The following is a 17,026-nucleotide window of genomic DNA, read 5'->3' as shown; positions in this document are numbered from 1 at the left end:
GCCTCCCAGCCAATATAACTAGCCTCTCAGCTAATAATAGCTCTTTCTGGCCGCCCAACTTATATTCGTAGCCTCCCAGCTAGTTGTAGCACCTGCCAACCTCCAATAAATATTAGCTCTTCTTGGCACCCTGGCCTACCAGGTAACAGCTAATTTCAACTTATCAGAAGAGAGACGTTGGTTTAATGTGTCTGTGAATTTAATGTCGACATACGTTACTGTTAGTCCTCACATAAAGACATTAGTGCCGATATGTAATTGACGATATATTGTCTCTGTCCGTCCTCAGGTGCCTGAAAGCTGGACTGACGATGGACAACGTCATAGTGGAAGCTTTTCTTGCCAGCTTGTCTAACCGTCTCTACATCTATCAGGAAAACGACAAGTAAGTCAGACTCAGAAATAAACCTGTTTAATAATAATAATATAAAAGAAAATAATCAAAGTTGTTCCTCCCCTCAGGGACGCTCACCTGATCCCCGACCACACCATCAGGGCTCTGGGCCACATCGCTGTGGCTCTGCGCGACACTCCCAGAGTCATGGAGCCCATCCTGCAGATCCTCCAGCAGAAGTTCTGTCAGCCTCCGTCCCAGCTCGACGTCCTCATCATAGACCAGCTCGGCTGCATGGTCATCACGGGCAATGTCAGCGCTCACATTTATTAAGTTATTTATTTATTTATTTATTTATTTAACAATAGATTCTTTAAGATTTAAGATGAGGTTTTATTTGTCACATGCTACAGTAGAAACGGGAATAATTATATACAAGGTAAATAAAAACATAGGTATTAATTTATAACAAAAATAAAATAACATATAAATATAAACTGTAAATGTAAAGGTGGTAGCTCTTATTTATTATTATATATTATTATTATAATAATTATTAGTGAAGACAAACTGAACAGAATGCAAATAAGTAAAATAATAATGGGGTATAATATTAATAACAATTCACAGTTAATAGTATAATATATATAATAATAATTATAATATTGACAAGACAAGTGAAATTAAGTGTAATTATGTAAGCCCAATTAAATATATATATTTTTTAAATTGATTAAATTAAATTGTCATTGATGTAGAGGGTCCTAGTACAGATATTAAATGGTGGTTTGTCTGTATGTACCTTGTTTTTAAGATGAATATTTTTGTGACTTTGCAAACTTTTCTCTCATTCCTCTTCAGCAATACATCTACCAGGAGGTTTGGAATTTGTTCCAGCAAATCAGTGTCAAGGCGAGCTCCATGGTTTACTCCACCAAAGACTACAAGGACCACGGATACAGGTGAGCTCCACCACCAGAGGCAGCTTCACTGGCTTTAGATTTGTCCTAGAAAACCAGACACAAAACGTTTTTGCCGACTCTGAGTGTAAAAGGGACAGAATCAGGAGGTGATGGTGTAAAAACTGTTCCCTGTTCTTTGTGCAGACACTGTTCGCTGGCTGTGATCAACGCTCTGGGTAACATAGCGGCGAACCTTCAGGCTGAGCACATGGTCGATGAGCTGCTGGTGAACCTGCTGGAGCTTTTTGTTCAGCTGGGTTTGGAGGGGAAGAGAGCGAGCGAGAGGGCTTCAGACAAAGGACCAGCTCTGAAGGTACGAACCTGGAGATGGACGATGTGGGCTCAAACATTTATCCCCGTACATTTTAGCCAAACTGACGATAAATTTGTTGCATTTCTATCCTTAGCCATTATCTTTTTTTTTTGCAAACCTTTCAATACCAATAACTTATTGCACATGATTTACTGCCAAAAACTGTTCCCACATTGAGAATTTTCCATCTCACGATAAATGTGATAAACACAAGTCGATGACGTCCTCGTAGCCATAGTTCACCTGTAATACACAGATACATGTCAGTATGAGAAAGAGCTACAACTGTTAGCTGAAAGGCTAGGAAGAGCTACTATTAGCTGAGCTAGAAAGCTAGGAGAGCTAACCACTATTAGGATATGAAGCTAGGAATAACTACTATTAGGATATGAAGCTAAGAAGAGCTACTATTAGCTGAGAGGCTAGGAAGAGCTACTATTAAGCTAGGAGGAGCTACTGTTAGGTGTTGAATTATCTGTATGTATTTTTCACATTTTTTAGTTTATTGGACGTTTTTTATTAACCTGAAGGCTTCTTGACCTTACCTGTCACATGTGTTTTTTATGTTTGTGCAAATGAATAAATAAATAAATATTCAGAATATAATCCAGATGAACATATAACTAAATTATGCTAATTTACTGGAGTAGCTACCATCACTACATTACTTCGGTTTATTGAGACTTTATTAGTTTGGCCACAAGTTTACTCCTGAAATAAAATAATGTTTTTGTTCTTTAAAGAGTCTCATAGAGGAATTCAATGTATTTTCTTGTGCATTTAAAAAAAACATCACGTACATCTGGAGATGCTTTTATTTCTCAACATCATCACTAAATTGAATTTAATCTGCTTTGTTGTGTGTGTGCAGGCGTCGAGCAGCGCTGGAAACCTCGGCGTCTTAATCCCTGTTATTGCAGTGGTGGGTTATTATTATTATTATTATTACAGACTTCTTCACCGTGTCTGGGACCGAGCAGCTTAAATAGTTTTATTAACACACACTGGTCTCCCCTCTCGTTCCCCTGGTAGCTCACTAAGAGGCTGCCACCAATTAAGGAAGCGAAGCCTCGTCTGCAGAAGCTCTTCAGGGACTTCTGGCTCTACTCCGTCGTCATGGGCTTCGCTGTCGAGGGCTCAGGTAGGAAGAGTCTTTATTTACCGCACGGCTCGTCCCTCCAGAATCTCATTCGAGAATTAAGATTAAAAGGAAGCAGTCTCTTGATCTTCCTTCCTTGTCTAAACCTTTTCTGTTGCTGTTGCATGTTCAGGTCTGTGGCCGGAGGAGTGGTACGAAGGAGTTTGTGAGATCGCCACCAAATCTCCTCTGCTCACGTTCCCCAGTGGAGAACCTCTCCGCTCGGAGCTCCAGTACAACTCGGCTCTGAAGAATGACACCGTGACTCCGGTACCAGATCAAACACACCAACGCACATTATTCAGCTTATTTTTCCATTTTATTTTACAAACCTTTTCCGACTCGTTAAATTTAATCTCAGGCCGAGCTGAACGATCTGCGCGGGACAATCATCAACCTCCTGGATCCTCCTCCTGAAGTGGCCGCTCTCATCAACAAGCTGGACTTCGCCATGTCCACGTATCTGCTGTCGGTGTACAGGCTGGAGTACATGAGGTCGGCCGACACATCCGGACAGAAATCGCACCAGCTCCGCGTCACCCGTTAATTAAATCTCCGTTCTCGTCTGTTCTTGCTCAGGATGCTGCATTCTCTGGACTCGGACCGTTTCCAGGTCATGTTTCGATACTTTGAGGACAGAGCGATACAGAAGGATAAATCTGGTGAGAAGAACCCGACGATAACGTTCCATTAAAAGCAATAAAAGCCTCAGAATTTAAAATCCTTCTTTGCACATATAAATCCCTTTAAGACGTTGCTATCCTTAGACATTATCTTATTTTTGCAAACCTTTCATATGGGACGAGTAGAAATGGGCGCTGACTTATCGTACGCGACTTACCGCCACAAACTATTCCCACAATGAGAATTTGCCACCTCGCGATAAATTTGATAAACACAAGTTGATGACGTCCTCGTAGCCGTAGCTCACCCGTAAAAATACGTTATCGTACATTCCCACAGGACACACACAGATACATGTCAGTATAAGAAAGAGCTAGTTTTAGCTGAGAGGCTAGGAGGAGATAGTATTAGCTTTGAGGCTAGGAAGAGCTACTGTTTTTGTTTTTTTTTGATAAAGCTCATAGTTAAATGTGGCTCGTGTTGGGGTCTTCTCATGATGCAACATGCTGATGTATATGCTGTACAAATAAAACGACTTAATACTCCAAATACACATTTTTAATGCATTGATTGTGCTCTTGCAGGTATGATGCAGTGTGTGATTGCTGTTAGCGACAAGGTGTTTGAGGTCTTCCTGCAAATGATGGCTGAAAAAGTGAGTGTATCCTGTTTAGAGTCAGACTTTTACAGGTTTCTAAGGTGTCTTTTATTGTTATTATAATAATAATAATAATAATAATAATAATGATGATTAATGTAAATGTTGTTCAGGCTAAAACCAAAGCCCACGAGGAGGAGCTGGAACGTCACGCTCAGTTCCTGCTGGTCAACTTCAACCACATCCACAAGAGGATTCGGAGAGTGGCTGATAAATATCTGTCCGGCCTGGCTGAAACGTGAGACCTCACCTCAGAGACTCAGAGTCCAGAACCAGACTCAGTGTTTAGAACCAGAACCAGAGTTTAGAACCAGAATCAGAGTGTAAAACGTTGTCGTCTCTTTCCTCCAGGTTCCCTCATCTGTTGTGGAGCGGCCGTGTCCTGAAGACCATGTTGGACATCCTCCAGACTCTGTCCCTGTCCCTCAGCGCAGTGAGTCTCCATCACCCAAAATAAACAGGAGACAGAATCATTATTATTATTTTTATTATCATTATTCTTATTTCAGGACATCCATAAAGACCAGCCTTACTACGACATCCCAGACACTCCGTACAGAATCACCGTCCCAGACACATATGAAGCCAGAGAGGTACCACACTGACTCTGTGTTCACTCTTTAATTCTCACATCTCTGTTTAACTCATTAAACACCATGAATCGTTTCCTCTGAACCTCCAGAGCATAGTGAAGGATTTTGCTGCTCGCTGTGGAGAGATCCTCAAAGAGGCTATGAAGTGGGCTCCGTCTGTCACCAAGTCACACCTACAGGTAACTTCAGTTTCCTTTTAAGTAAATAATGAATCATTTTAGATCAGAAACCACAAAAAAAATTAAAAAGTTTTTTTTTCACCTCAAAAAAACCCCCCAAACATGGCGCCTTTTTTTTCTTCTCGTTTTGCTGCTGCTTCGTTTTTCGGCCACAGTGGCACCATGTGTGTTTAGAAGCTGCATTGAAATGGTCCAGTTTGAAACAGTGTCTTGCGGTGCAGTGTTCCAAACTCAAATACACCGTTACACTGGATATATTAAAATTGAATATAATAATGGAGAAAAAACACCAGTATTCTTGTATTTGTGCGGCAAATACTTAATCATGATGATGATTGAACGTTAGAGAATGTCAGTCGACGGAGTTGTTAGTTATGATGTTAAAAATTCAAAATTCATGTTAAATAGTCAAAGTAGTAAATGTTGATGCTGAACTGAAATGACAGTAGGTAGCGACAGAGTTACGTTGCTGTAAAGAGTCTTTTAATGAAAGGGTTAACGTTGGCTGTATTTATGCCATGATTTATTCCCTTAACAATATGTAACAATATATGTCACATATTACGGGTGATTCACTGATGTGAGAGTAAATGTCCAGGTATGACACCTATGGCCTCTGAGAGGGTCTTTCACCCATTTCTCAGTCGGTCGGCTATAGGTCATACAGCCCCTCTTTTTTCAAGTTTTTTTTTTTTTTTTTTTGATATATTACATCACCAAGCATCACTAGGCAACAACATTATATATATGTTGTGATTATGAAGGGAGTTGTGTTTACTGCCAGTGGTTTGATTTCACCCAAATGTGGGCGTGGCCTAATTTGCTGCTCTGTTCTGTGTTGGTTTCTGGTGGAATGTGGAATGTTTTCTGTGGGCGGGGCCTGTTGTCTTTGATCTTTTCAGGCTTTGTTCTCTGTGGGCGGGGCTTCCTTTCATCTTCAAAGGCAGTAGAATTATGACATCATCGGTCATGATCAGAGCTTATAACTCCCCCTCACACACGGCAATAGACTCATCTATTAGACACTTCGTATCTACTAGAAGTTCGGATCGATTCATCACAGTTTACCGTGAAGAAGCATCTAGAAAACCAGTCTACACAGACACCGACGTACGTCAACACAAAGCCCCCGTCTTTACAGACAACTACAAGGATCAGCAGAGGAGCGCTGTCTACTGCAGACAACTTCTAATCTGTTCCAGCAGATATCTACTGTTACATTTCTTTACTGTAATAGTTTCCCGATCCAATGGACAACACTTCCAACCCAGCACAAGTGTGGAGGGTGAGCAATCCTCTTCAGGCCAATGCTCCCCAACCGACGGTGGAGCATGTGGTCAATGCTCCCCAACTGCCCACAGGGGCATTTGCCTGCAATGCTCCCCAACTGCCCCCAGGGGCATTCACAGCTAATGCACCCCCACCCACAGAGGGGTGTGTGTTCAACGCTCCCCAACCCGGAGGGCAGTGCATCTTCAATGCCCACGATCCTTTGTCAATCAGGTTCAACCCTTACTTCATTCAGCTGCAAAGCGAAATGGAGGTCATTAAAAACGACAATGACTTTTTAAGGGAGACCATGCAGTTTTTGCACTCACATGTGCTGAATCTGCTCAGACAAAGAGCCGACCTTTTGAATCAGCTGAGTGAGGCTGAGAAGAAAATAGATAAACAGGCAGAGGACACGAAGGAGCAGGAGCAGCAGGTACCAGAACTCCCAAAAGAGATGGACAACCAGCTGAAGACAGAGGCCTGCACACAGACCGACGACAACTCCAGAGACGACCAGCAGGAGTTAAATGAGCTTAAGGAGCTGCTCCTCCAGAGAGAAAGCGAAATCCTGCTCCTCAACACGGAGAAGGAAAGTCTCTCCGATGAACTTAATGAAATCCTCCGCAAAGACGAGGCTGCAAAATACAGCGCCCTGGAGGACAAATTAAGAAAAGAGGTGGAAGAGGAGAAGAAGGCGCTCCAGGACGACAAACATGAACTGGAGAAGGAAAAGAAAGCTCTGGATGAGACCAAAGGAAAAGCTAAAGAGGCCATTACAAAGCTGAAGGAAGAAAAGAAAAAGATGAAGCAAGAAAAGAAGCAACTCGTGGAGGAAAAAGAGAACAACATTCTGGAGAAAGAAAAGAAAGACAAGGAGCTGAAGGAGGCCCAGAATGATGTTCAGGAAGTGAAGAAGACGCTGGAGAGAGAGAAGAAAGAGCTGAAAGAGGAAAAAACTCAAGTGGAGTCAACAAAGAAAGAAATGGAGGAGAAGATCAAGAAACTGATGGAGCAGGAGAAATACCTGTCAGAAGCAAAGAAGGAAGTGGAGAAGGAGAAGAAAGCTCTGGCAAAGCAAAAGCAAGAACTGGAAGAAGAGAAGCAAAATCTCAAAGAGGAAAAGAGCGACCTCGAAGAGGAGAAGAAAGATCTGACAGAGGAGAAAAGAGAGCTGGAAGAGGAGAAGAAAGATCTGACAGAGGAGAAAAGAGAGCTGGAAGAGGAGAAGAAAGATCTGACTGAAGCCAAGAAACAGCTGGAAGAAGAGAGGAAAGATCTGTCAGAATCAAAGAGAGAAGCCGAGGAGCTCAATGAGCTGAAGGCTCAACAGACAGAGACAAAGACAGAGACTAAGAGAGAAAAGAAAGAGAGGAAAAAGAAAGAGAAAGACGAGAGGAAGGAGCTTAAAAAGAAAAAGAAAGAAGAAAAGAAACTGATGGAAAAGAAAGAGAAAGACGAGAGGAAGGAGCTTAAAAAGAAAGAGAAAGAAGAAAAGAAACTGATGGAAAAGAAAGAGAAAGAAGAAAAGAAACAGGTGAAAAAGAAGGAGAAAGAAGAGAGAGAAGAGCTTAAAAAGAAAGCCAAACTCCAGAAGAAGGAGAATAAAAAGGAGGACAAGGTGCAGAGGAAGTGGAAGTTCTGGAGATCTTCTCCCAAAAAAACCTGTGACATCAGTGACAAAGTGGTGATGGAGATTGTTTGTTAGGCGGAAAACACCTGCTCTTTTCTCATAGGACGTCCTGGAAGGGTTCGGTGCAGTGTGGATCGGGCGGCAGACGGAGGCGGGGGTCTCGCGGTCTGATCCTTGGTTATGGAAACTGGCTTTTGGAACATGGAACATCACCTCTCTGGTGGGGAAGGAGCTGGAGCTTGTGGAAGAGGTTGAGGGTTATCGGCTGGATATAGTCGGCCTCACCTCGACACACAGCGTTGGTTCCGGGACCCAACTCCTTGAGAGGGATTGGACTCTTTTCTTTGCTGGAGTTGCTCCGGATGAGAGGCGGAGGGCCATGGGGGGAGTTTTTGCTTGCCCCATGACTCTCTGCCTCTATGTTGGGTTTCTCCCGGAATGGACGAATGGGTTGCTTCCCTGCGCCTTCGGGTCGGGGAACGGGTCCTGACTGTCGTTTGCGCTTATGCGCCGAACAGCAGTTCAGAGCACCCGCCTTTTTTGGAGGTCCTAGGTCGGACACTTGACTGTGTCCTGACCAGGGACTTCATTGTCCTTCTGGGGGATTTCAACGCTCATATGGGCAATGACAGCGTGACCTGGAGGGATGTGTTTGGAACAGCCTGCCTGATCTGAACCCGAGCGGTGTTCAGTTATTGGACTACTGTGCAAGTCACAGTCTGTCCATAACTGCACCATGACGGCCTAGGTCGTAGGTCGATGATTGACTTTGTAGTCGGACCATCTGACCTGCGACCGTATGTTCTGGACACTCGGGTGAAGAGAGGAGCAGAGCTGATCACCACCTGGTGGCGAGTTGGATCAGATGGCAGGGGAAGATGCCGTGCAGACCTGCGAGGCCCAAACGAATAGTGAGGGTCTGCTGGGAACGCCTGGCGGAAGAACCTGTCAAGATGGTCTGTAACTCCCACCTCCAACAGAGCTTCAACCACGTCCGGAGGGTGGAGGGGGACATTGAGTCCAAATGGGTTTATGTCCCGCTCCGCCATTGTCAAGGCAGCTGTTGTGAGTTGCGGCCGCAAGGTCGCTGGTGCTGGTCGTAGTGGTAGCCCCCAAACCTGCTGGTAGACACTGGAGGTGAAGGGAGCTGTCAGACTGAAGAAGGAGACCTACAGGCAATGGTTGGTCTGTGGGTCTCCGGAAGCAGCTGACCGGTACCGGATGGCTAAGTGGTATGCAGGCAGGGCAGTTGCTGAGGCAAAAACAGACGTGGAAGGAGTTCGTGAGGCTATCAAAGAAGACTATCAGTTGGCTCCAAAGAGTTTCTGGCGAACCGTTCGGTGCCTCAGGGGCAGAAGACGGCAACTCGTCCACACCATTTTCGGTGGGGACGGGGAGCTGCAGACGTCACCTGGGGGAGTGGCAGACTGGGGTGGTGGTTCCCATCTTTTAAGAAGGGGGACCAAGAGGGTGTGTTCTAACTATAGGGGGATCACACTCTTCAGCCTCCCCGGGGAAGTCTACACCAGGTTGCTGGAAAAGAGGGTACAATTGATAGTTTGAACCTCAGATTGAGGAGGAACAATGCATTTTTTTTTTTCGTCCTGGGCGTGGAACCATGGACCAGCTCTTTACCCTTGCCAGGGTGCTGGAGGGGAAATGGGAGTTCGCCCAACCCAGTCCACATGTGTTTTGTGGATTTGGAGAAGGCCTACGACCGTGTCCCCAGGGGCATCCTGTGGGGTTTGCTCCAGGAGTATGGGGTGGATGGCCCCTTTCTAAGGGCCGTTCAGTCCCTGTACCAAAGGAGCGCGAGTTCGGTCCGTGTAGCTGGTTGTAAGTCGGACTTGTTCCCGGTGAGGGTTGGACTCCACCAGTGCTGCCCTTTATCACAGTTCTATTCATAACTTTTATGGACAGAATTTCAAGGCGCAGCCGGGTGGTGGAGTGTGTCGAGTTCGGTGATCAGAGGATCTCGTCCCTGCTTTTTTGCGGACGACGTGGTCCTCTTAGCTTCATTGAACTACGACCTTCAGCTCTTGCTGGGGCGATTCGCAGCCGATTGTGAAGCGGCTGGGATGAAGATTAGCACCTCCAAGTCTGAGGCCATGGGTCTCAGTTGGAAAAAAGGGTGGTTTGCTCCCTCCGGGTCGGGCAGGAAGTCCTGCCTCAAGTGGAGGAGTTCAAGTACCTCAGCATCTTGTTCACGAGTGAGGGTAGAATGGAGCGGGAGATCGACAGAGGGATCGGAGCAGTGTCTGCAGTGTTGTGGGCACTTCACCGGTCTGTCGTGGTGAAGAGAGAGCCGAGCAGAAAGGCAAAGCTCTCAATTTACCGGTCGATCTATGTTCCAACCCTCACCAAAAGAACAAGATTGCAGATACAAGCGGCCAAAATGAGTTTCCTCGTAAGGTGGCCTGGCTCCTAACCTTAGAGATGAGGTTAGGAGCTTGGACACTCGGGAGGAGCTCAGAGTAGAGCCGTCGAGAGGAGTCAGTGGTGGTTCGGGCATCTGGCGAGGATGCCTCCCGGACGCCTCCCTTTAGAGGCGTTTCGGGCATGTCCCACCGGTAGGAAGCCTTGGGGTCGCCCCAGGACACGATGGAAGGGTTACATCTCCCGTCTGACCTGGGAGTGCCTGAGGATTACTCCGGAGGAGCTGGTGGAAGTGACCGGGGAGAGGGACGTCTGGACCCTCCTGAAGCTGCTGCCCCCACAACCCGGACCCAGAAAGGAGGACCGAGACAGGACGAGACAGGATGAGACACTTTGACAAACAAAAAAAATAAATAAAATTAAATAAAAACATAAATAATATGTCTGCATGTGTCTGTGTGTCTGGATATACATAATAAAATACATGTGAATGGTGTTATAACTGTGGACTGTCATCCCAAAACAGCATTACATCAGAACTCTGTATATATATTAAACCAAACAGAGTAACAGAAAAGAAAGAGGAAGCAATCGTTACGTTGTTTTATCACAACATGCACAATTCTCTGAGAGAAAAGGAAAAAGACCAACACAGAAAACAACAGGTGATAAATATTCAGAATTATTCATTTCAATTATGCATTTGTCCATTCACTTTATAGCTCCTCAAAAATCAGGGTTGTGTGTTAAACCTTCTGTATATACATTTCTTCTAAGTTGGAAGTTAGCACCCTCGAATGAAAAAGGCTGAGGTACCTTGTATTCATCTTGTCCTTAACTAATATATATGTTGGTCTAACCACCTGTCTATCTAGTTTTAAACAAATGCTGAATACTATAACCTTAGAGTGCATTCACTATTGTCTGCTGTAATTGGTTAAAATAGTGTTTATCTACTATTTTAAAGGTGATGCAAACATTAATATTTTTTCTTTATCATTAGCCGATAGTCCTATATTTTTGTTGTTTAATGTAAATTAAGTTATTTTGTGTCGTGTGTGAATAACTTTACTGCACTGTTGTAATCGTCTTATTATATTTCAAAACTTAGCCAAATTATAGATAAATAAATGAATAATGATCATGTTGTTAAATTAAACTTTGTTTTTTTGTTATTATTTTTTTATTTCAGGAGTACCTGAATAAACATCAGAACTGGGTGTCGGGTCTGTCCCAGCACACAGGCCTGGCCATGGCCACTGAAAGCATCCTGCACTTTGCCGGCTACAACAGACAGAACACGACACTCGGGGTGGGTGGACGTTAGCTCGTTAGCCCATTAGCTTGTGTGCTAACGGTTATTTTGATGGTGAACTTAGGTTGAGTTCTGAAATCAACGCCTGTGATTGGTCGACCGAACCACCAACCAGAGGGTCTCAACTTCCTGTTAGAGCCAAAGGAATTAAAAACCAGAAAATATCAAACCAGTTTAATGCATCTAGACACCCACTCCTTCCTGGGATGATCTCTCTCATCACATAACAGATGCAACATTACAAAAAGGATATGAAGACATTTATTTATATGTTTATAACAACTACCCAATAGTAGATTTATACTTTAATACTGAAAACTTAAACTTCCTTCTTTCTCCTAATTTATAACAAAGTTCTACAAATTGGACACAGGTTCAAAGAAATGGAACGTGTGTAAAAAATAATGACTTAAGTTATTTACGGTGTTATTCGTCTGTGATCGTATATAAATATCTGTAAATTTGAAGATTCGCAATTAATAAACAAGCTTACAGTGTCATTTTTTTTTTATATCAGATGTTTTAAAACCAATTTGAACAACAACAAAGTGTTAAATAAATGCAACGCATGGAAATCCCTTCACTTTGTCTCCTGCCTTGCAACTTTGTTAATGTTAACGCTATGCTACTAGCATCCGTGGCTAAGCTTCCCTTCAACTCCACATTATACCAGCGACTTTAGATCTTGACACACGTATGAAGAATTATTATTGGCTTGCAATGGCTAAAATTTACTTTCTTGGATTTCGGAATTTGGCACCGAAAGATTATTTTCAGATTTATTTTTTGATATTCCATAGGATCAGAGCATTTCGGTATTCGATAGTATCGGTACCCAGCCCTAAATGTAATATTTGTTTGTGTAGGTATATATTACTGTACATTGTAAATGATGATAGAATAGTGTTATTGTCTTAATGCAGTTACATAGAAAGTGTTGATGTAAGGTGGCCCAAGAACTGAGCCTTGCGGGACTCCACATAATATTAATCTATAGAGTTATCAATTCAATTCAACTCAATTTTATTTATGTAGCACCAATAACAAAACAACCTCCAGAGCAGCCTGAGCGCGATGCAGACACTTTCCACTATCTTTGTACTCAACCGTGAACTTTATTTGATGTTTTTTTTTTGTTTCTTTATCGACTCTAGTCCACTCAGCTGACCGAGAGACCAGCCTGTGTGAAGAAGGACTACTCCAACTTCATGGCCTCCCTCAACCTCAGGAACAGATACGCTGGAGAGGTGAAGTCACACTAAACGATTTCCTGTTTCCTTTCTGCTGCTGTGAAATAAGTCAAAGTTAATCGATCAGGGAAGAAACGATTCACTCAACTCACGATTCAATACGATTTATGATACTGGGTTAACGATTTTCTTTTAACAGAATGAGCTTGCAGACAAATGACAAACACTGAAAAAGATTCCTTTAATTATTTCTCAGAGAAAAATGAGGCAATGAAAACATAGTGATGCATCCTTACATCCCTAGTGATTCGTGATCAATTACCAGAAAGTTAAAGCCAACATAAGGTCGTCGTTTACAACATTTAAATGAGCTCTGGAGTTAAATCTCCTTCATGTCTCGTCCTCTAGGTGTCGGGTATGGTCCACTTCGCCCAGGCCGTCCGGGGTCAGTCCGATCTGGGCCGACTGATGATCAAGCAGATGGGTGAAGCTTTGGACTCCGCTCAGCCTGAGGCCTTCACCGAGGCCATGTTCAAACTGGCTGCGCTGCTAATCAGCACCAAAGGTCTGACTTTAATCCCTCCCTCTGTTTCTGAGTTCATCACCTGACTCTTGATTTTTATTTATTTTTTTCTTTTAAATATTTTTTCTAGACTTTGACCCTCAGCTCCTGCATCACCTCTGCTGGTCTCCTCTCAAGATGTTTACGGAGCACGGCATGGAAACCGCCATCGCCTGCTGGGAGTGGCTGTTAGCAGCTCGGACAGGAGTGGAAGTACCGGTACATGGAGGGTTTGAACAGGGAACGGACAAAGAAGGAGGAATAAGGGCAGAAGTACTGGCTTGTTCAGCCGACTGGCTTCAGCTACCAGAATAAATACATAGAACTTTATTTTCATATATATATATACACACACTACAGGCCAAAAGTTTGACATTGACTTAGACTTTGATTTTATTCATATGCACAGTTTTCCTCAATGTACCTTTAGCTGTTCGTTGATATTACCAGAACATTGGTGAATAAATGTCAGCAAAAGAAATAGTTTTAAGTCGAGGAGAGTTAGAAGAGTCACAACTTAAGTGAAAAAGTAAAAAAATAACAAATTACACTTTGCATTATTCACTTAATCTCTTTGGTTTTTGAGACTCTGCGTACAAATATCCCTTGTGGAACAAATGCCTCTTTCATGCAATGCTGTTGTTAAAGCAAAGTCTAAGCAAGAAAAACTCAAACGCCTGATAATTACAGTAAAAATGTCTCCAAATAAGTTACACTTCACATAATAATCATGTTTATGTTGATGCATGAAGTAAACCAATGAAACTATGATCTTTTATGTAAAAATTGGATCTTGCTTACAAACTTTTGGCCTGTAGTGTATATTGTGTATCAAGACACATTTTGATACCACATGTTCTTTGAGCTGAATATTTATTATTGGATCTTTCAGGAAACATGAGTTAATCACTTATATCAATTCAGACCTAGAATGAAAAGCTGCCTGGAAAAAAAGGTGTAATTTAACCTCCAAAAGCTAGAAAAGGTTGCAAGACAGAGTCTGTTTGATCTAAGACAGTCTGTGAAATGGGGGCAAGTAATAGAGGCTACTGGACCGTAGCATCTTTAGCTGAAACCGACTGCATAGTCAAACATGTCTTTCATATCAGGAACCATTTTAAACCTATTTACATCCATTTACCGCGTATTAACCCAGAACCAGGAAGCACTGTGGTAAGAAATCAGAACAAACCAACTCATAATCTACAATCTTGAGAAATAACGATGGTTTCTGTGAACTTTACGGGGAAAAAAACAGCACAGGAAACTTAGAAGCTAAGATGCTAAATGTAGCATGTTGTGCAAACACCCACCCACCCATTAGCAGCATGCTACGTGGCTAACATGCGGTGTCTCCTCAGTTCATGCGTGAGATGGCGGGGGCGTGGCAGATGACGGTGGAGCTGAAGATGGGCTTGTTCTCGGACGCCCAGGTGGAGGCCGATCCTCTGGCTGCTTCTGAGGAGAGTCAACCAGTCCCGTGCCCCCCAGACGTCACCCCCCACCACATCTGGATCGAGGTCCCATAGAAGCCGTCGTGCTTTTTGATTCATAAATCTTTAAATCCTTTTAAATCCACTTATCTCCCGGTGTCTTTTTTCCACTCCTCCAGTTTCTGGTGCAGAGGTTTGAGATAGCGAAGTACTCCAGCGCCGACCAGGTGGAGATCTTCTGCAGTTTGATGCAACGCTCTCTGTCTCTGAACGTCGGCGGAGATAAGAGCAGCTTGAACCGTCACGTAGCTGCTATCGGACCACGGTTCAGGTACATATCTCAAAGGTTGGACGAGGCCCAAGGCTTCGATCCAGAACTCTTAACTTAAGGGCTCGTTCTGTTCCCACTGTGACACAAACTGATGAATGGAAACTTTAAACAGTGCATATTTCCCTGTGGTCCAGGCTGCTGACTCTGGGTCTGTCTCTGCTCCACTCGGACGTCGTCACCAACTCAACTGTGAGAAATGTCCTGCGAGAGAAGATCTACTCTACGGCCTTTGATTACTTCAGGTACCGACATCGGAGTCCTTCAGCTTTGACTGTTTTGGTCTAAGAAGTGTCATAAAACAGAGCGATTAAAGTCGTGTTTTATCCAAAAAAACTGAGGAAGATGGGACAGTTACATCCAAATCACATGACCAATTTAAGACGACGTAGCAACAAGACACAGCTTCACTGAATCTCTGTTTCAACTTTTGTAGGAAGTTCTAACTTCAAACAAACTATAGACCAGTTTTTACATTGTGTTGATAAGACAAATAAAACTAGACCGCACACTTTTTCTTAATATCGTTGTTGGACGTCAAGTAGATGAAAAACAAAACGCTAGAAGGCATCAAATGCTCGAAAGCAAAACCATTTTTAAGATGAAATATAAAGGTAAAACCATAACTAGTCAAAAATTGGCCAATTATACTCTGGACTCCAGAGGAATAATGAAGCCGTTAGCTTGGTACTCCAGTCCCTCCACATCCACTTCAACTTTATGTTAGCTAGCTAGCTATCACTATGGCTTTAGTCCAGTGTAGCCTTAAGCTGGAGCCTCCGGTTATTCGTAATAATCACGGAGGTCGTCTCTGATCTTAATCTCATGTGAATTGACCATGTCTGTGATTTGTAGAGTAAAAATTATACAGCAAATAAACTGCAAAATACTTCTATTAGCCACACACAGTTGGAAGTGAAATAAGTTAAACAAGTGACTCATTAATATGAACTATCAACATTTTAATCCTAATAATGTAAATAGCTCATATAAAACTCCTTTTATCATGTAAACTTAATGACTATCAGAATACTAATCAACCAAAAATTGCATTTAGGCTAATGCTAGCTAATCCCTAGCTCCCTCATGAAGGTTTTTTATAAAGCTGCCAACTTTCTGTTCAAATTTTCATGATTTCAAATTCGAGTCATCATGTTTGAGTCTGTATTTGAACAAAATCCCAGACAAGTTTGAAATTGCTTCAGAGTTTGTCACATTTGTAGGTCTCAAAAAAGAGCTAGCGACTGTTTGATATTTAGCCAAATGCTAAGATGAGGATGCTAACACGCTCACAGGTGTCATTAAAGATGTTTAATCTTTCATTGTTTTTGTCTTGTAGCTTCTAAATAAAACAAACCAAACTGTTCCAGTTAAACTCTGTCCTCTGTCGCCCTCCCCAGCGTGTCTCCAAAGTTCCCCACCCAGGGGGACAAGCGTCTCCGCGAGGACATCAGCATCACCATCCGTTTCTACGCCAGCATCCTGTCCGACAAGAAGTACCTGGCAGCGTGCCACCTGGTCGCACCCGGTGAGCTTGGTACTACCCCAGCCCCGAGCACACTCTCGGCCGGGATATTTGGATCGCTTATCGTGTCCAGCACATCTCCGATTTCGATCTTAAGTAAGCCTGAAGCGGATGCAGCCGGGGGGCAGCATGCTTTCACGCGTGTCAAATTTGACGCTGCTTATCCTCACAGTGCTGCTCACACGTCCTGGCAATGGCACCCCATTATTTTACTTTTTTTTATTTTACTATTAGCCTCAAACGATTTACAGCTGTGAGGACGAGCGCAAATTTGCCAGCTGCGTCAATATGCATGAGTATCCATCACGTCAGAACCACCCGTCCGCCCCTCTCCTCCTCGACCCGATCCATCCGGCATCCGGAGAAGAATCCGAGCCCCGGACGACCCTCTCCTCTTCATCCCCGACGGACCCAGAGAAAAAAGACTCATTCTCATCAAAACGCAGATTTTACTCCAAACATCTGAACCCACATCGTTGCTTTAAAGCTCCCTCCTCCTCCTCCTCCCCCTCCTCCCCCTCCTCCCCTCGCTGCTTTCAAATGCATGACCATCACAGCAGCAGAGGACGTAGCCACACAGTTCATCTCGCTCAT

The 17,026-nt window shown here is 43.5% G+C and overlaps 1 protein-coding gene across 2 annotated transcripts in view; it reads left to right on the top strand.

The window, feature by feature from the left end:
• pi4kaa (phosphatidylinositol 4-kinase, catalytic, alpha a) overlaps positions 1-17,026 on the top strand; it is a 42,001-nt gene that overhangs the window by 9,031 nt on the left and 15,944 nt on the right. The window contains exons 15-36 of one of the 2 annotated variants that reach the window (XM_047569933.1): positions 290-385; positions 463-646; positions 1,196-1,296; positions 1,441-1,609; positions 2,481-2,531; positions 2,642-2,750; positions 2,881-3,017; positions 3,109-3,242; positions 3,327-3,409; positions 3,956-4,026; positions 4,143-4,267; positions 4,381-4,462; positions 4,539-4,622; positions 4,712-4,801; positions 11,272-11,391; positions 12,549-12,641; positions 12,993-13,149; positions 13,238-13,365; positions 14,508-14,666; positions 14,759-14,910; positions 15,045-15,152; positions 16,308-16,528. In XM_047569933.1, coding sequence (XP_047425889.1) covers positions 290-385; positions 463-646; positions 1,196-1,296; positions 1,441-1,609; positions 2,481-2,531; positions 2,642-2,750; positions 2,881-3,017; positions 3,109-3,242; positions 3,327-3,409; positions 3,956-4,026; positions 4,143-4,267; positions 4,381-4,462; positions 4,539-4,622; positions 4,712-4,801; positions 11,272-11,391; positions 12,549-12,641; positions 12,993-13,149; positions 13,238-13,365; positions 14,508-14,666; positions 14,759-14,910; positions 15,045-15,152; positions 16,308-16,528 — 2,654 coding nt within the window. The remainder of the gene's footprint in view (positions 1-289; positions 386-462; positions 647-1,195; positions 1,297-1,440; positions 1,610-2,480; positions 2,532-2,641; positions 2,751-2,880; positions 3,018-3,108; positions 3,243-3,326; positions 3,410-3,955; positions 4,027-4,142; positions 4,268-4,380; positions 4,463-4,538; positions 4,623-4,711; positions 4,802-11,271; positions 11,392-12,548; positions 12,642-12,992; positions 13,150-13,237; positions 13,366-14,507; positions 14,667-14,758; positions 14,911-15,044; positions 15,153-16,307; positions 16,529-17,026) is intronic. The other variant, XM_047569934.1, reaches the window with a different exon arrangement.

This window comes from Mugil cephalus, chromosome 19 (genome assembly GCF_022458985.1).
Source record: "Mugil cephalus isolate CIBA_MC_2020 chromosome 19, CIBA_Mcephalus_1.1, whole genome shotgun sequence".
Lineage (NCBI taxonomy): Eukaryota > Metazoa > Chordata > Actinopteri > Mugiliformes > Mugilidae > Mugil > Mugil cephalus.
This window is presented reverse-complemented; position numbering and strand designations above follow the sequence as displayed.